The sequence below is a fragment of the Trachurus trachurus genome (assembly GCF_905171665.1).
Source record: "Trachurus trachurus genome assembly, chromosome: 8".
Taxonomy (NCBI): domain Eukaryota; kingdom Metazoa; phylum Chordata; class Actinopteri; order Carangiformes; family Carangidae; genus Trachurus; species Trachurus trachurus.
Window position 1 is genome coordinate 23,656,761 of NC_139905.1, and position 21,570 is coordinate 23,678,330.

The 21,570-nt window shown below is 42.4% G+C and overlaps 1 protein-coding gene across 1 annotated transcript in view; it reads left to right on the plus strand.

Moving 5' to 3' along the window:
• Positions 1-21,570, plus strand: part of mei1 (meiotic double-stranded break formation protein 1) — a gene marked incomplete at both ends in the record, with an annotated part of 62,170 nt that overhangs the window by 20,057 nt on the left and 20,543 nt on the right. Inside the window, 11 exons of the mRNA XM_083977723.1 lie at positions 3,731-3,845; positions 5,686-5,777; positions 6,164-6,311; positions 6,732-6,843; positions 9,388-9,448; positions 10,225-10,322; positions 14,069-14,249; positions 16,455-16,605; positions 17,435-17,620; positions 17,803-17,934; positions 18,179-18,362. Of these exons, the coding sequence (XP_083833849.1) occupies positions 3,731-3,845; positions 5,686-5,777; positions 6,164-6,311; positions 6,732-6,843; positions 9,388-9,448; positions 10,225-10,322; positions 14,069-14,249; positions 16,455-16,605; positions 17,435-17,620; positions 17,803-17,934; positions 18,179-18,362 (1,460 nt within the window). The remainder of the gene's footprint in view (positions 1-3,730; positions 3,846-5,685; positions 5,778-6,163; positions 6,312-6,731; positions 6,844-9,387; positions 9,449-10,224; positions 10,323-14,068; positions 14,250-16,454; positions 16,606-17,434; positions 17,621-17,802; positions 17,935-18,178; positions 18,363-21,570) is intronic.

Sequence of the window (21,570 nt, forward strand, 5' to 3'; positions counted from 1 at the left end):
GAACTTGTTAAAAAACAAACAAACCCTGAGCTATGTGGTCCTAAATTGTGGTATTGGACCGTTAAATTGTATTTCTGATTTGAGAACCGATGACACTCTTGGTACTCTGCAATCAGCAATGATACAACAGTGTAGAAATGTAGGCTATACAGCACTGGCATCAGTGGTTTTCCATCTCGTTACTGCTAGTCAGATAATCAAGTTGCTGGTCGTCTGTGCCATTTCTCCCAAACTGTGTCTTTGGATGTGACGGTACTAGCAGTGATGTGTCATCATTATTCAACTTTCTGAGAGATGAAGAGAAGAGGAAGAAGTGGATTGCTTTTGTAAAACCCAGAGATTGAACGAAAGCGATGCTCACCACCAAAAGCCAACTCTGCAGTTGAAATGGAATCCAAAAATAAATGCGATTCACCGATAATGGGCTGAAGAACAGAGCCCAACTGAACATCTCCCTCCTGGACTTTCCACCTGTTGCTCTGCCTGTGTTGTGCGCTACTAGAAAAACTGACCAGTCTGTTCAGACTGAGAGGGATGAGGTTTTCTCCTGTGGCTCAGAATATGACCGTGACTCTGGTGGCCTGAACTTATACGGCTGTATTTTGCCAGTATGGTTGCTGCTGGATGAAGTTATGTTTCCTTTTGGAGGAAATTAACTGACAGGCATGTGGAACTGTTCCCGTCCTCATCGCACACACCCCCAGCGCTATAGAGCGGGGAATACAGGTTATTTTTTCACATGTTTTACACCTTATTTTATATATTTGGCTATATTTTTTTATTCTAATTTGGCAGGGTGTTTTATGGCCCACAAAATCAAACCTCACATATCTTCGTGCCTTACAGATTCTTTAAAAACAGCTTGTAATCAATTTATTAAATGTTGGTTTACAGCAATATGGGTGTGTTTTCTTTACTACAATAACTGGAGGATTTTTTTGTGAACATTTAATTTCAAAGTCAGTGCTACCTGAGATAAAACACTCTCTTATTTTCCTCTCTTGAGATGGTTAGGGCAACATTCACACATTTGCACTCTCAAATGCTCAGCCCTACCATTTGAACTATTCAGTTCTTCCTAAGGCACTGTGATCTAGTACTGCAAGAAGGACCGAAACTAAAGCTTGCTCGACGAGGATGGGATTCGAACCCACGCGTGCAGAGCACAATGGATTAGCAGTCCATCGCCTTAACCACTCGGCCACCTCGTCCTCTCCTCAGGCATGTACATATTCTGAATTCTGTGCAGTGAACGCAGAAGCCTTTACAGGTCAGCTTCTACTGTTTTCACATCGGTACAGGAACAGAGAGCCCTCAGGCCTGGAAAAGTAAATGCCTAGACAGAGCTTTGGCATTTACTGCTTTTTGTGTGTATTTGTTTTCTTAGCTACAAGTCGTGGCAGATGTGATGGCTGCACATGTGCTTATTGTCCTCTGTACTTGTCATCTACTTCTCATTGACCTTGATGCCAGGCCAGACCAGATTTTCATATATTTACCGAGAGTGTGAGCAGTGATCCTGCGAACTCTGACATGATAAGCTCTTCCAGTTAAACTATTCCCACTGTGAGCGACATCAAGTCAACATGCCCAGACAGAACCTGACCCTGCTTGCATCACAGGCTGAAACTAAAGCTTGCTGTCGCTCGACGAGGATGGGATTCGAACCCACGCGTGCAGAGCACAATGGATTAGCAGTCCATCGCCTTAACCACTCGGCCACCTCGTCCTCTCTTTACTGGTGTAAATATTCCGAATTGTGTGCAGTGAATGCAGGAGCCTTTACAGGTCAGCTTCTACGGTTTTCACATCGGTACAGGAACAGATTTTCATTATTTACTGGTCTTTAAAAACTAGAGAATGTGAGCAGTGATCGTACGAGCTCTGACATGATAAGCTCTACCAGTTAAACTAATCCCACTGTGAGCGACATCAAGTTATTCCAGTAACATGCAGCCATGTACTGCCTCTAGGGCAGAACCTGACCCTGCTTACATTACAGACTGAAACTAAAGCTTGCTGTAGCTCGACGAGGATGGGATTCGAACCCACGCGTGCAGAGCACAATGGATTAGCAGTCCATCGCCTTAACCACTCGGCCACCTCGTCTTCTTTGTAGTACAGTCCAAAATCCACAAATCCGCACAGTGAACGCAGGAGCCTTCACAGGTCGATTTTCTGTACAGTGCACAGAGGAGCTGAACTCAGCCCTCAGGCCTGGGAAGGCATGGAGACATGTAAATCATGAGGGATTAGAAGTCATTGCAAGTTGCATTTGCAAATGCATGAATCGTCCTATTCTCTTAGACACAGCCACTTAGTTGTTTACATTCACTGAGGAATGCATACACATGAACAGTACACACATAAACAACCCACATTAACTCATTGAGTGCCAACCACGTAATTTCTCGTTTTTCGTTCCCATGCGTTGAGTGCCAACAACGTAATTTTACGTTTTTTGCTCTTTTTTTTTAAATTATGAAAATAGACACTTTAATACACATTATATGTAAATTTGGGGACTCTACGACGAGGAGAACTGAAATAGATGACGATCAAAGTCACATGACAGCTCATGATCTGGAAGTTTTTATCATAACTCGGCTTCTGCAAACGAGTTCTGCATGCAGATGCAGCGCAGCTGCTCCGCTGCTGCTCTGCTCTCACCCGCGCTGCTGCTCCAGCTGCTCGAGCTGCTCGGAGCAGAAACAGGAAGCTCTCAGCCGACAGTCCGCCCGGTCTTCAGCTGGAGCAACACCGTGTCCTCCCCAAAGTCCTCCCGCGGTAAAATCTGATGGTCTCTGGGCCAAAGCAGACCGGCATCACCGACCCGTACCACAGAAGGACCGCGACCACCGGCGGGACCGGTCTTCCCGAGCCGCGGTGGCCGACAGACCCTCACTTTCCGCAGCGAGAAGCTGTGACACGGCGCGGTGCGTCTGTGTTATTGTTGTTTAGTGGCGCCCCCCCCCCGCCCCCGCTGGTGGTTTTGTGAATAGAACAACCATTGTTGTGTATATTTATCTTATACGAGCCCTTTGATCCAGAAATGCAAGTGTGAGAAGAGCGACAGACACAAACAGAGCACCTTTCATAAAAGACGCTCTATCTCCTTTTCTAGAAAAAAAGGAGGGATTTTGGTGAAACCCAGCCATGTTTAGCTTGACTTTTCTCAGGAACGGAGGCACGTAGAAACAAACGGTTTGTGGCCACTTGAAGCATTAAGTTAAACCTTTCAATTGAGCCACAGTATGTGTTGGTGGCAATAATATAGAATACACTGTGGCTCTACATAAAAAGTCAAAAATGGTCTAAATTGCCGGTACACTAAAACTTTGGAAAGGAGCGCGGCACTCAATGAGTTAACATACACATACACAGTGTTACAGGAAAGTATTAGGCGCACACTGACAAACCCAGAGATGCGTAGATTAATTAACATCGGTGCTTTGTCAAAGTCCCTTGAAAATCTTAAACCAAAGTATGCGTTATTTTCATGTCAGTCATTTACAAATACACACACACACACACACACACACACACACACACACACACACACACACACACACACACACACACACACACACACAGATCTACGTTGTGTCCCTCTGTATTGTTTAGTTGCGCCTTCCCTACATCATCCTCTTGATAAAAAATATCAAAGACAGTCTCAAGAGTTACGTAGCTAATGCTGCGCTATTCCCTCTGTTACTATCTGTATCACCAGACGAAACCATCAGTCCATACCAGTCCGGTACAAAGAGGTGGAGAGACTGGTGGAGTCCATCACTAACAGATTGACTGAGCTGCCCCTACACTCGTCTGCACATCGGCAAAGCTCTGTGAGTTAGATTTGCTTTTTGTTTTATCCTTAAATATAAAATTAGAAAGTGTGTAAGCTGCTGATAAAAAAAAATGTCTGTGCTGTCTCAACGCTGCCCTCTCTTTTGGTGATTCTCCAAAGACGCCTGTGTTTTCTGCAGTTGTCAGCGCCTTTAATAATCCCACTGACATGTCTGCCTTTGATGCTATCTGTTACCTGTCACACAACACGTGTGTGGTTGACATGTTCGATCAATGGGATCATGTCCTTCACTGTTTTTTTTTTATACTTGTCTCTCAGGCTGCTTTCTGTTTTGAATCCTGCTTTCTGTCTGAATCACAAAGAGCGTTGCACTTGTGGCAGTGATGCTGAAGTGACAAGACAACAAGACATGTCTGGATGTATTCATGTTCCAATGCAATACACAATAAATGTGGCTCTTTTTAATCAAACTGAAGCACAATAAAGATTCAAGATTAATATTCATGAAGTGTTAGTGGGACTTATAATTCACCGAAGAAACAGAAGGATTTCAGTGTTTCTCAGGTCTAATTGGAGAAGTTTTGTTGTTTTAAATAAATCTTTAATGATTTCCTTGAGGAAATCTTTTGGATAATCTGCTTTGATAAGATGATCATTTTCTTGGAGATGTGATTAGATTTTTCTTATGCAGTGTTTCCTTGAGGATTAACTTCAGCAGCAGGGGGGAAACGTTTTTTGTTATACCTGGGCGGTGTGTGTGTGCGTGTGTGAATGTGTGTAGTATGCCTCTTATCGGCGTGAATATCAATAGGGTTTTACAGCACCTTGATATTCAGAAATGTGGCCTTCTGAAGGTACAAATGTGGGACTTTTTCTCTGGAATTTCACTAAACTGATCCAGTAAAGGAGCTGCCATGTCAGATTTGCTATTACACAGCCGGCCTTAGCCATGACTAACCAGTTGCAAATTAAGCATCAAACCTTATTCTTTTAGTCAGCATGAGCTGTCACAGGAAGTGGAAAGCAAGCATTGGTTTTAAGTGCTTGTTTCCATAGCCCGTTAATTGGCTAGTCCCCCCCCCAGACCACTGCATCACTTCCTAACAGTGACTCACTTCAGTCTTTGCTGATGACGTGCTGCTGCTCAGAGGGTGTACTGTAACCTTTTGTAAATGCAGCTATAGCCAAAGCTCTCAAGATTTAACAGTGACCACCACCTGCTCAACAACACTGAATTGATACGAACGTGAGAAATCAACCAGAACCAACCGACCAAAATAAACAAATTAATTAATTTCTCTCCTACTTAAAAGTATTTTTTAATTCACAAGAAACACAGATGTTGACTTGAGAGAATAAAATCGAACTAGTCTTATTCCCTTAAAGAGATAGTTCAACATTTTCCGTTCCGTTATTATCTCATAGCGCTGTGAATGTGCAGGTCACAACTTGTCCATGAGAGTGTTTTGGAGTTGTTGTATTGTGTATTTGATGAGTTTGATGAGGTAAACCAAGAAATCCCATTAGCCTTCGTAGCGTAGCTCTGAGCAGCTCGCGGCTCTGCTCCGCCGTTCTAAAAAAAGCTTGCACCGACAATTAAAGGTAACGAACCTACGTTGAACTATCCTTTTAAAGTCTAATGTTGTGCTCAGGTACAATCAAGATTTCAGTGTCTACTCAGGTATAAGACTTATACTGCGACACTTGTCCTTTGAGGGTGATACAGTGGCAGCATATAGTCATGAACACTGTATGTCAACTCACTGTTTCTATGAGAAAACTGTTATGTCTTACTCCACTCCTGCTTTCTCCTTTCCTCTCTTCTCTCAAATTGTGTTTCTTTTGTTTTCCTCTAATTCCTCTCTGTTCACCCCCAGGGGACTGTCAAGAGGTCAGGCCCCAGCAAACAGGCCTCCAGGTCCGAAGGGTTTCTGCTCCAGGCCTTGGTTTGTTTTCAGGCTGCCTGCAGGTCAGCACCTCGCCAAGTCACATGTTGGAGGAATTAATTGGGATCAGTGAGAGAGTTCAAGAGTAAAAGAACTGACTCAGTAATGTACAAAGTGTTCAGTCTCAAACTGTGTTATGATCAATACTTACTTGCTCAAAAATTCTACTTTATCCTGTATCGTGTTGTTTTGTTGGAACAGTTACAATTTGATTAAAGCATTGCATTGAATCAAGTCAAGTCAGTCTAGATGTCAGTGGAGTCATTGAGTTAAACATTTTCAGCCTAGACAATTATTTGTAGTTCAACTGTGAATGAAACAATTTATTTAGGTCTTCGGTATATCATCTGTGTCTGTCTCTTGGATTTATGCCTATGTGTGTGTCTGTGTGTGTGTGTGTGTGTCCAAGTTTGGCTGAGGAGTGTGCATCAGAGCCTGTTCTGAGGGAGAACGTGTTCACAGCTCCATCTAAGCACAGCCACGCTCAGGACTCACTGGAGTCTCTGTGTCAGTGTCTGCTTCACTGCTGCGACTCCATCTGGATACCCACCGTCATTGTGAGAGCTGGACACACACACACACACACACAAATGCGCACACATCCGCATCACAGTCGCCTCATCTTAAACCTGTTATCTCTCTGTCACACGCACTTGTAACCAAACACTTGAGAAAATTTTATCTCACAATTCCCCACTTCCCCTTTCTGAGGAATACGTCTAGGTCACAATGATTACCATGCTCTGTCTGGCGGTTCCTAAATGACTGTCAACACGGGTTCTGTCTTCATTAGCTTTGTGTACACACGGATCAATCAGTCTCTCTGCATTAGTGCAGCCATTATTTTTGTTATATTATTACAAAGTTGGCTCGACTCAGGCTAAAAAATCAATCAGAGAAGAATAAATTGTTTACAGTTTTTGTGTTTTGGTCATTCGTCTCTGATTTGCTATGTGTGTGTGTGCATGTGTGTGTAGAGGAGGTGTGAGCGTGCACCCAACGCTGAGATACTGCAGCACTTCTACTCCATCCTGTCCTCCCAGTTCACCCTCCTCCCATCTCTCATGCCCGTCTTTGCAAATAAGCTGGGTGAGTCGACTAACTTCAAATTAACACCAAGTATCCCCATGATATACTTTTGATGTCAGTGCCACATACAGTAATCAGGTGGTGTCTGCTCCCCTGTTTGTACCGGCGCACATCGTCTGACTGGAAGTGACAATCTGGATGTCGCTGTCTTATTAAAATTAAAGCTCTGCTAAACTGTTGAGCTTTGACTAGTGATCATTGCTTTGTATCTGGAGGACCTTTGAACAAGACAGGCTGAAGGTCCCTGGTGCACGAGAACGATACTACTTGAATACATGTACTGAGTAGCTGCAAAACCAATGGCACTGCCCGTATGATATCATGCATTAAAATGAATGAAACATTGATTAATTCATTCATTAATTATAAAACATAACAGTATTCACAGGGAAATACTGTATCTCTTTAAGAATGTTTTTCAAATATGATATTAATGTTTTATAAGCAGATACCAAGTCTGCTAAATCGAACTGTAAAATCACAAAATCCTTTTGCTGTGTTCTGTATTTCTGTTTTTCACTTTCTTGCTCTCATCCATGCGAGCTGAACAGCTCCATGGGTGGCAGTGTTGGTCTGTCAGCCAGTTGTTTCCTCTACTTTTGTCCAGACTGAAATTTCTCAGCAAGCATTGTAGGGACTGCAGTGGCTTTCATGATCTTCTCCGCCTGAATTGTTATAAGTTTGGTGGTTCTCTGCAGCCTTTGCGCGCTGGTAGAGTCACTGTCAGCATGTTAGCACAGCTTCACATAACCACTAGCGTCTGGTTTTATTCAGTCCGTCTGCGTAACACAACACATCGGCTGCTGTCTCCGTGAAATTTGACAGAATAAGACACTAATACACTTGGGCCTGTTTTTTGTTTTTTTTTAAGCGCCCAGAAGTGAAACTGAGTAAATGAGCCACTTAATGAAATGAGATATCAAGTATTCATAGTGGTCACATTCTCTTCATTTAAAATGACGGGCCAAGATGTTTCTCTTAATATTTCTGTCAGTAGCTGAGCTGTGCTGTGGTGAGCTGAAAATTTAAACATAAAGTTCTCTTATGCCACGATGAGATTCATGATATCAGTAACAGGCGCAGGGACAGTCCACACAGCTCATGTTTTTAAATTAGCTCCACTCTGTCAGTCCTGTTACTGCAGGCTCTGCACATACTAGAGCCGGTCCTCCTAGAAACATACAGCAGCTCACACCTCAGAGAAACCGGGAGCCTCTGCTCCATCAAACCACATGGGAATACAGAGCACAGCCAATACTAACCAAACATCTTCAACATCAAAGCTGCTGTTTTAATGCACAATTGTCAATTAAGCATTTTGCTTACAGTACATTTCAAAGTCTCAAATGTCTGACTAGACTAAATAAACTATAACAGAAGCAATTTCACCCTAAAGCCCGATTCCCAGCTAATCACACTATGAGAAATAAAGTTCATTTCATTTCATTATCACATAAAAGATTGTGTACTTCTCTGAACCACTGAACCTTTTTATTTCCGTGGCTTGGTTAATGTTGATGGAATTAAAATCCATATCTTCGTGCAGTTTAGAAATACGGCGACAACAGGATTGCCAACATTTGCTTCTGCTCTCATCAAAGAACGAGTTAAACGCCTGAATGTTGACTTGATGAAATTTTACTTCACTGCAGGGGAAAAACTAAGCAATCTGTCCAAAGCTGGCAGTCCACATGATGAGCCTCAATTATTGACAGGAATCTTGTTGCCTCTGGGCATCGGGACAAGCTAAAGTAGTGGCATTAAAAAGAAACATACTTTTTTTATTTATGCTGCAAGCGATTAACAAAGCAGAACAGTTTTCAGCAGATACGGCTGAGCAATGCCTTGGCTTGGGTCCAGAAGAAAGTGAGTTAGTGGCTTTATGAAATTAAGAGAGAGCACCCCTCTTCTAATAAGCGAGAGATGCTCTCTCGCTCTCTCTAACTGCAGCTCTGAAACAGCCAAGACATTAAAACAGCTTTATGATAGTGTTTTATTATTTTTTCACCTCCATAGAATTAAAACAGGACTGCCATCCCTTTACCTCCACTGTAGCCATGTGATGAGCCTTTCCCCCTGATGCGGAGGACTATTTTTAGAAGATCACATGTGTGGGGAACGTGGCTGATTTCTGCAATTATCGTGTCATAATGTTTGACCCTGTTTGATTGATCTTGATGAAAGGTCTCTCTCTCTCTCTTTGTCTGTCTCTCAGCCTCCACTCTGTCAAACGGCTCTCCACTTCTCCTCCTCTCACTCAGTACTTTTAAACCTCTGAATCATGCTTTTTTTTCTGTCTGCAGGCTGAAGAGTTTTTTGCCGCTTCTTTTAGCACTCAGCTGTTTTAGTTGCAGGATTTTGTCTTAAAATGTGTATGTACTTTGTCATGTTTTTCTTTCCTTTCCACCTGTGATGTACTTTAAAACATTTATTTTGAAAAACGTTACATAAATAGTTCTTTTTTTCCTTATTGTCCTCCTCCTCTTCGCGGCACACTGTCTCATCCCGCCTTTCTAACTGCTCTTCTCCTCCTCCTCCCTCCAGCGTCCTCTGGTTTCTACAGGCTGGCTCTGGAACACAAAGGCCTCCTCTGTGCAGGAAACAGGTACACTGTAACAGGATAACCCGAGGACACACACACACACACCGGCAAACTCACACACAGCAATTAACAAAGCAGTGCTGTCTCAAAGGTTGTGTGTGTGTGTGTGTGTGTGTGTGTGTTTGTGTGTGTGCCAGCTAGACCATGGTGGCTCAGAAAGTTGAGTTCTTATTATTCCCTGTCGGAGCATATTGAACAATGAGGCAGATAACACGACGGAGGCATCTGTCATTTCTGAGTCACTCTGTCTACTTCCTTCCATTAAGCCAGTCGTCTCAGCAGTGTGTCTGTCTCAGAGCAACAGATCTGCAGCTTCAAAGACCACTCTGTTTGATTGTGTGCGTGTGTGTGCGTGTTATTAGATTTAGCTGTTTTGTGAATATAAGCATATGCGCTTTTGTTGTATGTGTAATGCGTGTGTGTGTGTACGTGTTAAAGTGCGTCTGTTTGCGCCTCCGTGTGTGTTACTGTGGTCGTAATTGTGGTCGACTCAGTAGGCTCTGAGCCCCCGTGCTCTGAGCTGTAATGAAACTGAACCATGCCGTGTCTGTTTCATATCTGAAAGGACTAAGTCAAGGCACATTCTGTCCTTTGTTTCGTGCTTCACTTTTCACTATAATGACCATGCATGGAGAATGTGTGCAGTGCTTTGTCTCAGGTGGCCTCATTTTTTCTTTATTTCAGCTTTCCTGCTCTCTCTCTCTCTCGACTCTCTTTTTTCCGTATATGTGTTTGTTTTCCGTCTCATGAGTGTTTCTCCCTCTCACCATTTCTTTCAGGAACCCAAATCTAAATGCATCTTGCTGTGGTTTTCTACAGAAACTCAGCATGTGTCTGCTCTCCCAGTCAAACCCTGCTTCTGGCTCCTACCACGATGGTATGCAAATATGCACAGACACTTGCACCGCACACACAGCTACATGCAGCACCAGTAAAAAACCCTGTTGTTCCCCTCAGTTTCCAAGCAATGATGTCACACAACCAGTGATGTGAGGCTGCTGTGTTGAAAGGAACTGGTGATGGTGTTTAGCATTTGTTTGTTTTGTGTAAAGCATGGCAAGGCATTTGTACAAACCATTTGAGGAATGATTTTATTTGATCTCACAAAAAAAAAATGGTTAGTTTGTTAACGTTTCCTCAAAGCTCAGAATTAGTGAATATTCAATATTAATAGAAAATCTCACATACTGGGCTCAAGATGTCTCCGACTTCACTGAAAGTCTGTGCACACTGGAGGTTTCAGGTTTTCATGTCAGACTTGATGTGTGATGATCAGAGTCAGATCTGAGTTCTAGTGTCAAACTCTGCACAAACGTTATTCTGCGAAATTCAGATATCCGAGAAACACATTTCTGAAGGCTGAGGGCCTTTGGATGTAAGATGTAACACCTGTGGATACTGTACATTATGACCATGAGGAATTCATTCATTCATTAGATTTCACTCTGTCATTAATTTGTCTAGAGGTTTTTGTTATGTTATGCTGATGTACATGACTAGCTCAATTAAAAATCCATGCCTAATGATATGCAAAAAATAAAAATCCAATTATTGAACAGATGAGATTGCAAGTCTCGATTTTAGTGGCAGTGGATATTTTTGCATTTCATTTTTACTGGAGAAAATATAAAAATGATGATACGGTGATTTCTGCTGGGGTCTGTACCAACACGCACTGTTGGGAGAATAAGATTTGAAGGCCAGGATATTTATGTAGCATCACAGTGCTTCAGTGATGAAGTATGTGCAACACATTTTTTACCTCTAAAGTTACCTCTAAAAAATATCCCAGCTGCTGCGATTCAGATTTTATTGGACTATTGTGATTTTGATAATATATTTCAATCAATTGCTCAGTCCTATTACTGTGCATAGAATATATCTCATACTGACAGCATATTGCTTTTCTTTTATTTTCTTTTTTAAAAGAGAGAGAGAGAGTAAAACTAAAATAAAAAAATGTATCACAGTAGAAAACTAAAGTCAGTGTCTGTGCTGCCTTCTCTCTCTCTCTGTCTCTCTCCCCTTCTTCGCCCACTCTTGAGTCTTCTCTCTCTCTCTCTCTTTCTGTCTCTCTCTGCCCCCTCTCCCGATCCTCTTTATGTTTACTTCAAACATCAAACACATCAAACACAAGGCTCTCATCCCTAATAGAGACGCCTGTCCTCTCCAGTCGGCCAGTGTCCAGCCCTGTTCAGAGGGAGGTCTCCGGACCAGCTCGGCTCACACAGTCAACAAACAGGCTGATGATGCAGATTTACGCAAACCGTTTGCAAAGACACTGAGCAGTCGCTCAAAGCTTTCCATACAGAATGAAAGGAACAGACTCAGATGTGTGTACTGTAAACATGGCCTTAAGTTGAAAAATGAACACTGTCTGCTTGTAGGTTTCTGTGGGAAGAGCTAATGCCAGATCTCATAAATGTCAATGGCAGCGCAGACAACACTTGAAATTAAAAGGTCAGGTCACTTATGATCATGCGAGACTGAAGTGAACTCTCTGAACGTAACTGTGGGTAAGTGAAGATGTTGCTGAGAACAACCTGATGTTAACATCCAGCAGTTCTCATCCCTCCAGTCCCTTTCTACTAAACAGTAGAAAACATTTTTATTGGAAACTGCAGTTGCTCCCAGGAGACATGTTGTGACATTGAGACCAGAGTTGAGTAAAATATTTCTTTGAGGTAATGAGATGTAAGAGATGTACAACCAACCATGTAGGTGTGTGTATTTGTTTACGTGTGTTTGTGGCTGTGAATAATGAATTCTGTGGAGCTAGACTCTTGTTTGTTTCCCTTTCCTCCCTGTCAACGTCTTCCTCGCTTTCATCACCCTTATCTGTTTCTGTTTCATTTGCAGCCTCTTGCTCGCTCCTTTTTTATTTTTTTTTGCTTTGCTCTCATCTTGAATTTTACCATTCCATTTTATGTTAGATATTTCCCTTGTTCAGAAAGTCCGTTGTTATCTTTATTTCACACTTTATTCACCAGATTTAAACTGATTTTCCTTTAGCTGTTTCTCTTCCACCATGTTGATCTGTTTACTCTCGGCCGGTGTTTTTCATGGTGCGTTTTGTTAATTGAATTACTCTGATATTGCTAATTAATTGTGGTAATTTATTTAAGGGCATCCTTTGTACTTTGTACATAGCTGTGTGATAATTGTGTAACAGCTGTATGAATGTTTAAGACTTCTCTTCTCTTCTCTTCTCTTCTCTTCTCTTCTCTTCTCTTCTCTTCTCTTCTCTTCTCTTCTCTTCTCTTCTCTTCTCTTCTCTTCTCTTCTCTTCTCTTCTCTTCTCTTCTTCTATTATTAAGACCTGAGCAGGAGGCACTGCAGTCTGCTTTGTAGATCTGGTTTTTTGTCTTTCTCCCATCTGTTGTTTCTCTTCTTGTCTTCATCATCTGCCTGTCCTTTGCTCCTCCTCTCTCTCTCTCTCTCTCTCTCTCTCAGCCCTCCCTCTGAGACTCATCTCTGTCATTTTTGACATCTTTCTATTCTTCTCCCTGTCTCTCTGTTTGACCCATCCATAGTCCCTTACAGGATCCCGCTATCGTCCTCCTGATTTTGTTTTCCTTCATCTTACTTGTTACCCGTGGCCCCTCCAGACCACTGTGATCTCCTTCTGCTACCTTTCCCCCACTTTAGCTCCTGTTTCTATTCATCTCTCTCCCCCTGTCTCTATTTCTCCTCTACCCTTCTTCACTTTGTTTTCCTCCTGGTTGATTGGTAGTCTTGTTCCCCACAGACTTTGCTGTGGCTTTATAGCCTCTGTGTAGTCATGCATCACTGACCTTATCTCTGCCTGCTATCTCCATGTGCCTATTTTGTCATTTTCCTCTGTGCTCGGTGAGTCCCTCATACTGTAGATTGCTTTGTTTCCTTCCTTGTTGCCATCTCCCTCTTTTCCCACAGCACCATTTTCCCTCTTCTGTGCCACTTTTCTGTTTCCCTTTCTCTTTCTGCGTTGTTCTCTTTCAATTCGTTTTAAGTTGCAGCTTATATTCTTCTCCCCTTTTCCCTCACCCCTCTATTTCTACAGCTCCCTAATGACCACACAGAGACAACGTCACAGATAGTAGATGCAGATAATCCTACTCTTGTAGCCGTTTCCCTTCCCACTCTTCCAGTCTCGTCACTCCACATGCTGTCTTCATCTCAGCATGTCTTTTCCTCAGGGACCTCATTTAGAAAAAAAAAACCTTCTTTAACTCTGCTAGACAATGTTATATTTAAGCATCCACAACAGCCAAAGCTTGGTTAATGGTGGATACTGGCTTTAGTTTCAGCATAATATATAGTAGATCATAGTGAAAGTGTTAAATCGGTGTATTGCCGCTCATTTTTGCCCAGATGAATTTTTCATAAACCAGAGCTTTGGCTTGGCTTTAGTCGTAAACATAAAATTGGTTAGAGATAGTCACAGTGTAAATGAGGCCTCGGGGCCTCTTCTGCTGAGTTTTACTTTATTCCATCCATCTCTCTCCTTCATCCATATCCTTTCCTCTTTCTTGTCTTCACCCTCACCCCACCTCTATGAATTTGTGTGCTTCCTACATTCAGCATTGTTCACCGAACTCTTTTCCTTTCTGTCTCTGTTGTACTTGCTCGCTCATCCCCCAGATGCTGAGGAGGTGGAAAATCTCTTGCTCTACAACCTCCCCCCTCTGTGCTGTCGTGTGTCAGACTGGCCCTCGCTGCTGTGTGAGGCTGCAGGACTCCAGCTCTGTGAATATAAAGGGCCAAGGGCCACGCAGTACTGCCTGGTGTTAATCCTACGCCTTGCCCTGCAGCAGGGAGACAGGTATGGTTGGACTGACAGAGGAAAGTGGCATTTGGTTTGGTCTGGCAAATGTTTTGTGTGTTAAGAATGGGAAAATGTGCGGAAAAAACATTCTGAAACTCACATTCTGGGCTGATAATTGGAGCTGGAAATTGGAAGCAACCAATACGCATTTCAGCATCAAGTGAAAACATTTTGCTGATACAGATTCTGAGTACTTGTGTGTGGTGCCGCTGCAGATTGGTTTTGCAGGAAGCACAGACATAATTTGATTCAGATGTACTGACTTTGTTCTCCCACAGCAGCATCTATTTGCACTGTAAGAAGAGTCTTTGAACAGCACAGTAATTTCCCAGCCTTGTGGCTGCCGACTGGCTCCTGGTTGCACTGTATTACCTGTACTAAGAGAATCAATATAAAGAGGAAAATGTCACCACATCGCTCTGTATTCTATCCCAGCGCCGGCAGCCAGCCAGCTGCACCACTCATCTCTGCCCCAGTTTTCACTGTGTATAAACTTAGGAGTACGGCCAAATGATACTGACTCAATCAAATGTTGCATACTCTCAGTATTGATGTGAAAATGTTGACATATCTATAGATAAATCAAGAAATATTTGACAATAGTGATAATTATTTTCAGAAACATTAATTATTGATGTGGATCTAACGGCACAGAAAGATTTATTATTGAATTTGCCCATTTGCAGTTTAAAATATCTTTCGAAAACTGCACTTTTATTGGCTTTAATACAGAAGAATTGGCATTTTTGCTCAGTCACAGTATTTAAAAAGTCCAAAATCTCAGACTGGTGTCGTATCACAGCATCAGAATTACAGTGGGGAGAAAAAAGCAAATGAAGCCTTTGGAAGTATCTTCATTTGAATTTGTCTTCAAATACAGACAGAGCTTCAACAAAGTTACAATAATCAACTGACACATTATTTTTAGTTAGTTTCAGTGTTCTTGTCTACGTTTATTGAAAACAACTGTCAATCCCAATAACAATGACATAGAGAAAAAGAAAAATATGTATCATCATGGAAGTTGATCAACATCTTTCCCAAGATGATGTCAGGTTGGCTGTTCACCTGCTGATGCCCAGTAGAGGCCGACGACGCAGCAGGACAATGACCCTGAACATCAAAGTAACATGACTTCAAAGAAATCCACCTGTTTGAGCGGCACAGTCAGACTCCAGACCTTAATGCAGGAGAGATGATGTGGAATGACCTGGAGAGACGTCCTGAGAATATGAACGGTCCAAACTTTCTACCGAACGCTGTGCAGGTCTGATCAGCAGCTACTGAAGAGCTGCTTTGAGGTTACCGCTGCCAAAGGTGGTTCAACCAGATATTAAACCCAAGGGTTCACTTCCCTTTTTCCACCAGTACTGGGTGTTAAATGATGATGCGATATTAGATTATAAATAGAACTACATGTGATTGTACTTGTGGCCCAGATGAAGTTCAGATCATACTTTGTGACCAGTTCATGAAGAAAACCAGCTCATTTTTAAAAGATACTTGCTCTTGCCACTATAGATCAGTAAATCTTTTGGCTTTTCCAAGAAACCAGCTGGTTCTGGATGTTGCTGTAGCTCCATCCGTTACTCCCACGGCCCATCGAGGGTGTTCTTAAGTACATATTTTATGACCTCGGAGATACATCAGCTTCTTTGGAAAGTTTAATCCGTCCTTCAGCGGAACCTCGGCTATGCATTACCCCCAGGGAAGAGGATGAAAGCTTCTCCCTGCCACTGTGTGGTCTCATCAAAATTAATGGTAGCTACAGCCAGAGATTTACATATTGTGGAGGAGCTGGATGTGTGTGGTGCCTGTGTACTCAGATGTAGGATCTGTGCATATTAAGGTGCAATTATGTACCTGCATCAGTCCCATTATTTAATAGCCACACCTCATATACGTGTGTGGTTTACATCCTGACTGAGCTGGATGGGCTTGCGCACTTGCGTATATTTTTAGCGTGAGAAAGAGCGATAGAAAGTTTGTGACTTCAACATGGCCCTGGAGCACTTTGTCTGCTTTGCACACAAGGTTTGTGTGTTTGTCCACATTATTACCCTCACACTCAACATGTCTGCTGTTTGTTTGACATTCAAGTATATTTGTCCGTGCATTTGTGTTCATTCAAATGTAAATGTTTGGTTAGTCTCTATTTACTTGTAATATCGTTAAGTGAATGTCATCATTATTATCACTCAGGCTCCTCCCAGACCAGACGGTGTTCTCCAGCGTGCTGTGGCTCTTGTGTTCAGTGCAGGAGCAGGGCAACTGTGTCCCTCCTCTTTCTGTGCTCCGCTCTGCCCTCTACCTGCTGGCAGTGACACAGGACAACAGCCCCAGCCTGGAGGGGGTAACTCTCAACACACACGCCTACTCTTACAAAACTAGTGTTGGTGATGTACAGCATCAGCATCAAGGCAAAGTTTGAATGTTTTTATGCTTTTCAGTGAATTCCCATAGAATGCAGAAGAGATTCAAAATGATTCACTTACATTTTCAGTATCTTGAACAGCTTCAACATTTCATCTCTTATCTTTCCCTCATACCAAAATACAGTTTGACAGCTGAGTCCACCTCAAATATTCTATTTGTTTTCTCCAAGATAGGTCCAGGCCACATTAAGATGTCTGGATTTCTTAAAGAACGTGTTCAAACAAGATATTTGTTTTTTTTTACTGTGCACAGAGAAGAGAACAGCATGTCCCGGTACTTGAGTTCTGTTCGGTTTGATATAAGACCCATTAATGTGATAGCCATAAATGCACAGAATCAAAGCTTGACAGCTCATATTCATCTTCTGATGGAAAATCCATATTGTTCCGTAGATGATTCAGTGGCAATGAATATTAATTGTAGCTGAACTTTTCTTTTAAAGCTACGGAGAACAAATAACATTTTCTCATAAGAAGTCACTTTTCTGTAGTTCAAAGAAGACCGTGAGCTGCAGCTTCTTTGAAAGACACATGTTTTCATGTGTGTAGTTAGATATAGATATAGGCATAGAAAAGCTTATGTTTCTGTTGTATGTATAAATAAGCAACACATTACAAGAGGTTTCTGCTGTGACTGAGGACTGCGCCTCAGTGGAGTTTAAAAGCATGTGTGGGTGTGTGTGTACTTAACGTAAAGAAACCACACTGGCTTTTTCACTCTTTCTTTACCACTCTGCTCTACTCAAGGCTCCTTTGAACTGCATCAGCAAGGCACTCTCCTCATGCCAAAGCTTCTCCTCCCTCTACATTCACCATCCTGCACTCCTCCATTTCATCTGCCGCTATCCAGAGCTGGCAGAGAAATTTGGGCCCATAGTCCTGGAACTTTGGTTGACCAAACGAGGGCAGGACACAGCTGCAGGACACAGCACGGTAAGGAGGCAGTTGTTTCACTTCCTCACGTGTTACAGCCGATGAATAATGATTTATTTAACACCAACAGTGTAAGAGTTGCGTATGATGTATTTGTACATTTTTTATTAATTCCCTTTGAACTCTTTAAATGAAAAGTCTGAAGTGATGAAAAGGTGGCTGGGTTTCATTCCTGGGTGCAGGCAGACAAGCAGGAGAAGAGAGAGAAGAGAGAAAGCTGTGCTGATGAGAGACGGGACCAGGAGCCAGACACAGAAACCACGGAGCTCCTGACTCTGATAGAGAAACACCCAGCTGTTATCCTGACACTCCTGGTGAGAATCACACACCCAGGAACATGGATTCACAGAGTCAGTCGCATTAAAAGGAGAAAAACGTTCAGTAGTGCTGAATTGCAAAATATTTGTTTAACCTTAAACAGATAATGAGACAGTTTCGAAAACATGTATCTTTAATCAACGTTGCGCTCCTGGTTGGCTTCACTGAATTTTTTAATGCTGATACAAAAATATTCCATGTCTGTGTCTGTTTTTTATTCGACTCTGTGTGTTATAACAGGAGATGCTTTGCACCACGGAGGCCCCCCTCGCAGAGCGAGTCCTCAGGGCGCTGGAAGTGCTTTTGAGTGGTCAGAGACACTATGAGCAGGATTTGTGTGCCAGCCTTAGACCAGGCCTCCTCCAGGCACTACAGAGGCTCAGTGTGGAGAACACTGGGCTTGGACAGGGACACGCTGAACAGGGTAAGAGTGAATAAACACACAGGAGGAGTCTTTGATCTGGTCCCTAAAAACAGATTTTTGTTAAATTCTGCACAGGGTTCAACAGAGGTGGGAGAAAGTCCCTATGTTGCAAGTCCAAGTAGAGTCTCAAGTCTTTGCTCTCAAGTCTCGAGTAGAGTCTCAAGTCTTTGCTCTCAAGTCCCAAGTCAAGTCCAAGTCCTAAGATTTTAGTTTCGAGTCCCAACCAAGTCCTAAGATTTTTTTTCAAGTCCCAACCAAGTCCTAAGATTTTTGTTTCGAGTCCCAAACAAATCGATTATAATTAATGATACGTAAAGATCATGACACACCTCAATTGTTAAGTTGTTTATATTTTATTGTTAATGTTCTGCCACTTATTCATCTGTTTATTTTTATGAATATTCTATTGTGATATGCTTTGTCAATATAAGCACTGCCTTCTCATGCCAATAAAGCTATTTAAAATTGACGTACAGTAACACGCCAGAAATCTCGCGTGATCAAACGTGATCTGACGTAGTCTGTTGATGGTAGCCATGGTGCATGGATGTATTATATAGATCCATGCCATGGAGCCGTTAGCCACACTGGTTTGTTAAAGCAGAAGTAAGCGATCCGGTCGTTTTGGCTAATGCTGCATTCCAGGCAGGCTTTTGAAATCATAAATTACAGCTTCACGTCACAACTTACGACTTTGTAGCGTTCCAGGCAACCCACTCGTGTTTCTCCGACCTGTTTTACCTGTGAAAGTCACTATAACGGCCACTCGTAACTTCTGACCCGTGAACTCGTACCAGATCGAACTGGTACAACTTCATAGGTCGGAAAAACACGAGTTACGGGCTGCCTTGAACGCACCATAACAGTCCTCGTCCCTACGTCACCACATTCACGGCGTCCCTTGGCTGCACACACAGCCCTGCATGCCGTTCTCTCTCCTCATTGGATAAAAACTGTAGGATACGAGAAATGTTTTCTCCTCGGCTCAGAGCAGAGCAGAGGGACTGAGAGACCCGTGTTTCGGTCCAAACACTCTATAGAAGTGATTGCTGTCGGAAGATATAACTATTTAAGACTTATATTAACACAAATATATCACTTACTTCTGCTTTAAGCTACGTGTGCTGCAGTCAGCTGCTTCTTTATTGGTTACATAAAGAAGCAGAGCTGGTGACTCGAGATTGTCGTGTTCCCCCACACACAAGCCGATTTTTGATCCAAATGGTCACGATTGTTGGGACCAACAATCGTAAATACTGAACATGTTTAATATTTACGATTGTCCCCGCCGACCGTTTTAAGAGCCGATTGTTGGGAGAATTTAAATCTTAAAACACCACACACCACAGGAGAATCTCATAAAATACTCTTAAGAGCCAAGATAATCGGGCGATTTTTGTCTTTGGTCAGAAGGGGGAAAATCGGGGCAAAATCAACCAGATTATCTTTATGTGTGTGGTAGGCATTAGTGTGTTGGCATTAATTATACAGCCAAGACTGATAACAGGACTGGGTTCTATAGGAATGTCTCTGGCTGGCTGCTGCAGTATAACATTAAAGTGACACTTTTTAAAATATTTTAATATTTGTGCTTGCTGCATGTGACTTGACTTGAATTCAAGTCTTTGCTCTCAAGTCCAAGTAGAGTCTCAAGTCTTTGCTCTCAAGTCCAAGTAGAGTCTCAAGTCTTTTTTTGATTTGATCAAGCAAGTCTTAAGTCATCAAAATCGGGACTCGAGTCCTAGTCAAGTCTCAAGTCTCGAGTCCAAGTCCACACCTCTGGGGTTCAATGCAACTACACCGCGAGCCAGATTTATTGAAACAAATGCGAAGAGATATACTGTGATGGCAGAGATTAGGAAATCTGAAACTCCATTGTTCCAGGTTAAGAATTTATAAAATTTCATAATGAGTCAGGCAGTTTTTAAAAATCAAGACAGCTTCATGAAGAGGTGACAAGAATTGGATCAGTGGTTTTAATTTACACTTTTAGTAGCAATTGAAAGGGAAGCCAGAGATAGATCAGGCAGCATGAAACCTTTATGAGAGCTTCATGCACCTGCTCTGCACTAGTAAAGTATTCATGGATTATTTAATTTGAAATTAATGTGTATCAATCAGGGATGTTGAATACATTACACATGATTGCAACTTTTGAACAGAGCATTCATTAAGTACTCTACCACACCCTGTCTATTGTTGGGACTGGTCCCATGGGGTAAAATCAAATCCATTACCAACTCAGAGATACATGTGGAGTTATACAGTTGTTTTGTCTTTTGAAGACTACACTGTCTTCTGTGAGAGAGTCCCCGCAGTATACATTCAGAATTTTTTTGCAAGTATCTTCTTTGGCAAGTCACGTATCAAATGTAGTGTCAACAGATTTGAGGTGACACCCAGTTGTACCCCATTAAAGTACAGATACGGTTAATTACAGCTGATAGATTGAGGTAAATGATGCTGTTCACTCCCCTGTGTTTGATGCATCAGACATTGTTTTGTTTTCTTCCAGGCTGTTGTTCTGCCTCAGTCATACATATCAATTCTGTGTACAGCAAATGACAGCTTTAAATGAAATTGTCTCATTCCTGTCCAAGCCCGTGCACACAGTACACACAAACACACATGGGTTTACCCAGCGGGTTCCTACACTGTCAGATGTGACAGACAAACCTTCCCTGATAGTCATTTTTCTCCCTCACAGTAAACACTGAAAGAGTTAATTAAATCTCACTTTCATCAACAGCAGCAGCAGCAGCAGCAGCAGCCGCCACACCTGGGCTCAGATGCCCATCGCTTCATATTGACTGAAAAGTTTTTTTTTGATAAGGAAAATCTATTTAGTTTAAATGTCTCTCCACAGAATCCCCACTGCAGTCTGTACGACAAAAAACATTTGATGAGACCAAGACGTTAGAAGAAAACACAAGGGTTTGTGATTAGTCAGTAGACACGCAGCTCTGGCACAGCTGGCGCCACAAAAACAGGGGAAAGGACCCAAACGCCGATGCCAGAGGAATGGCTAATCTGGTTCAGTGATTTTATTTACACAAAGAGGAACAAAGCCTGATGTGATGGGAAGGCAAGTGAGGGTCAAAACCAGAGAAAGCTGTCCAAACAGGTAAACAAATCCTGAAATGTTCAAGCAGGAGTCCAAAATCAAATAAACAAGGAACTGAGACATGAAGCTCACAGCAACAAAATC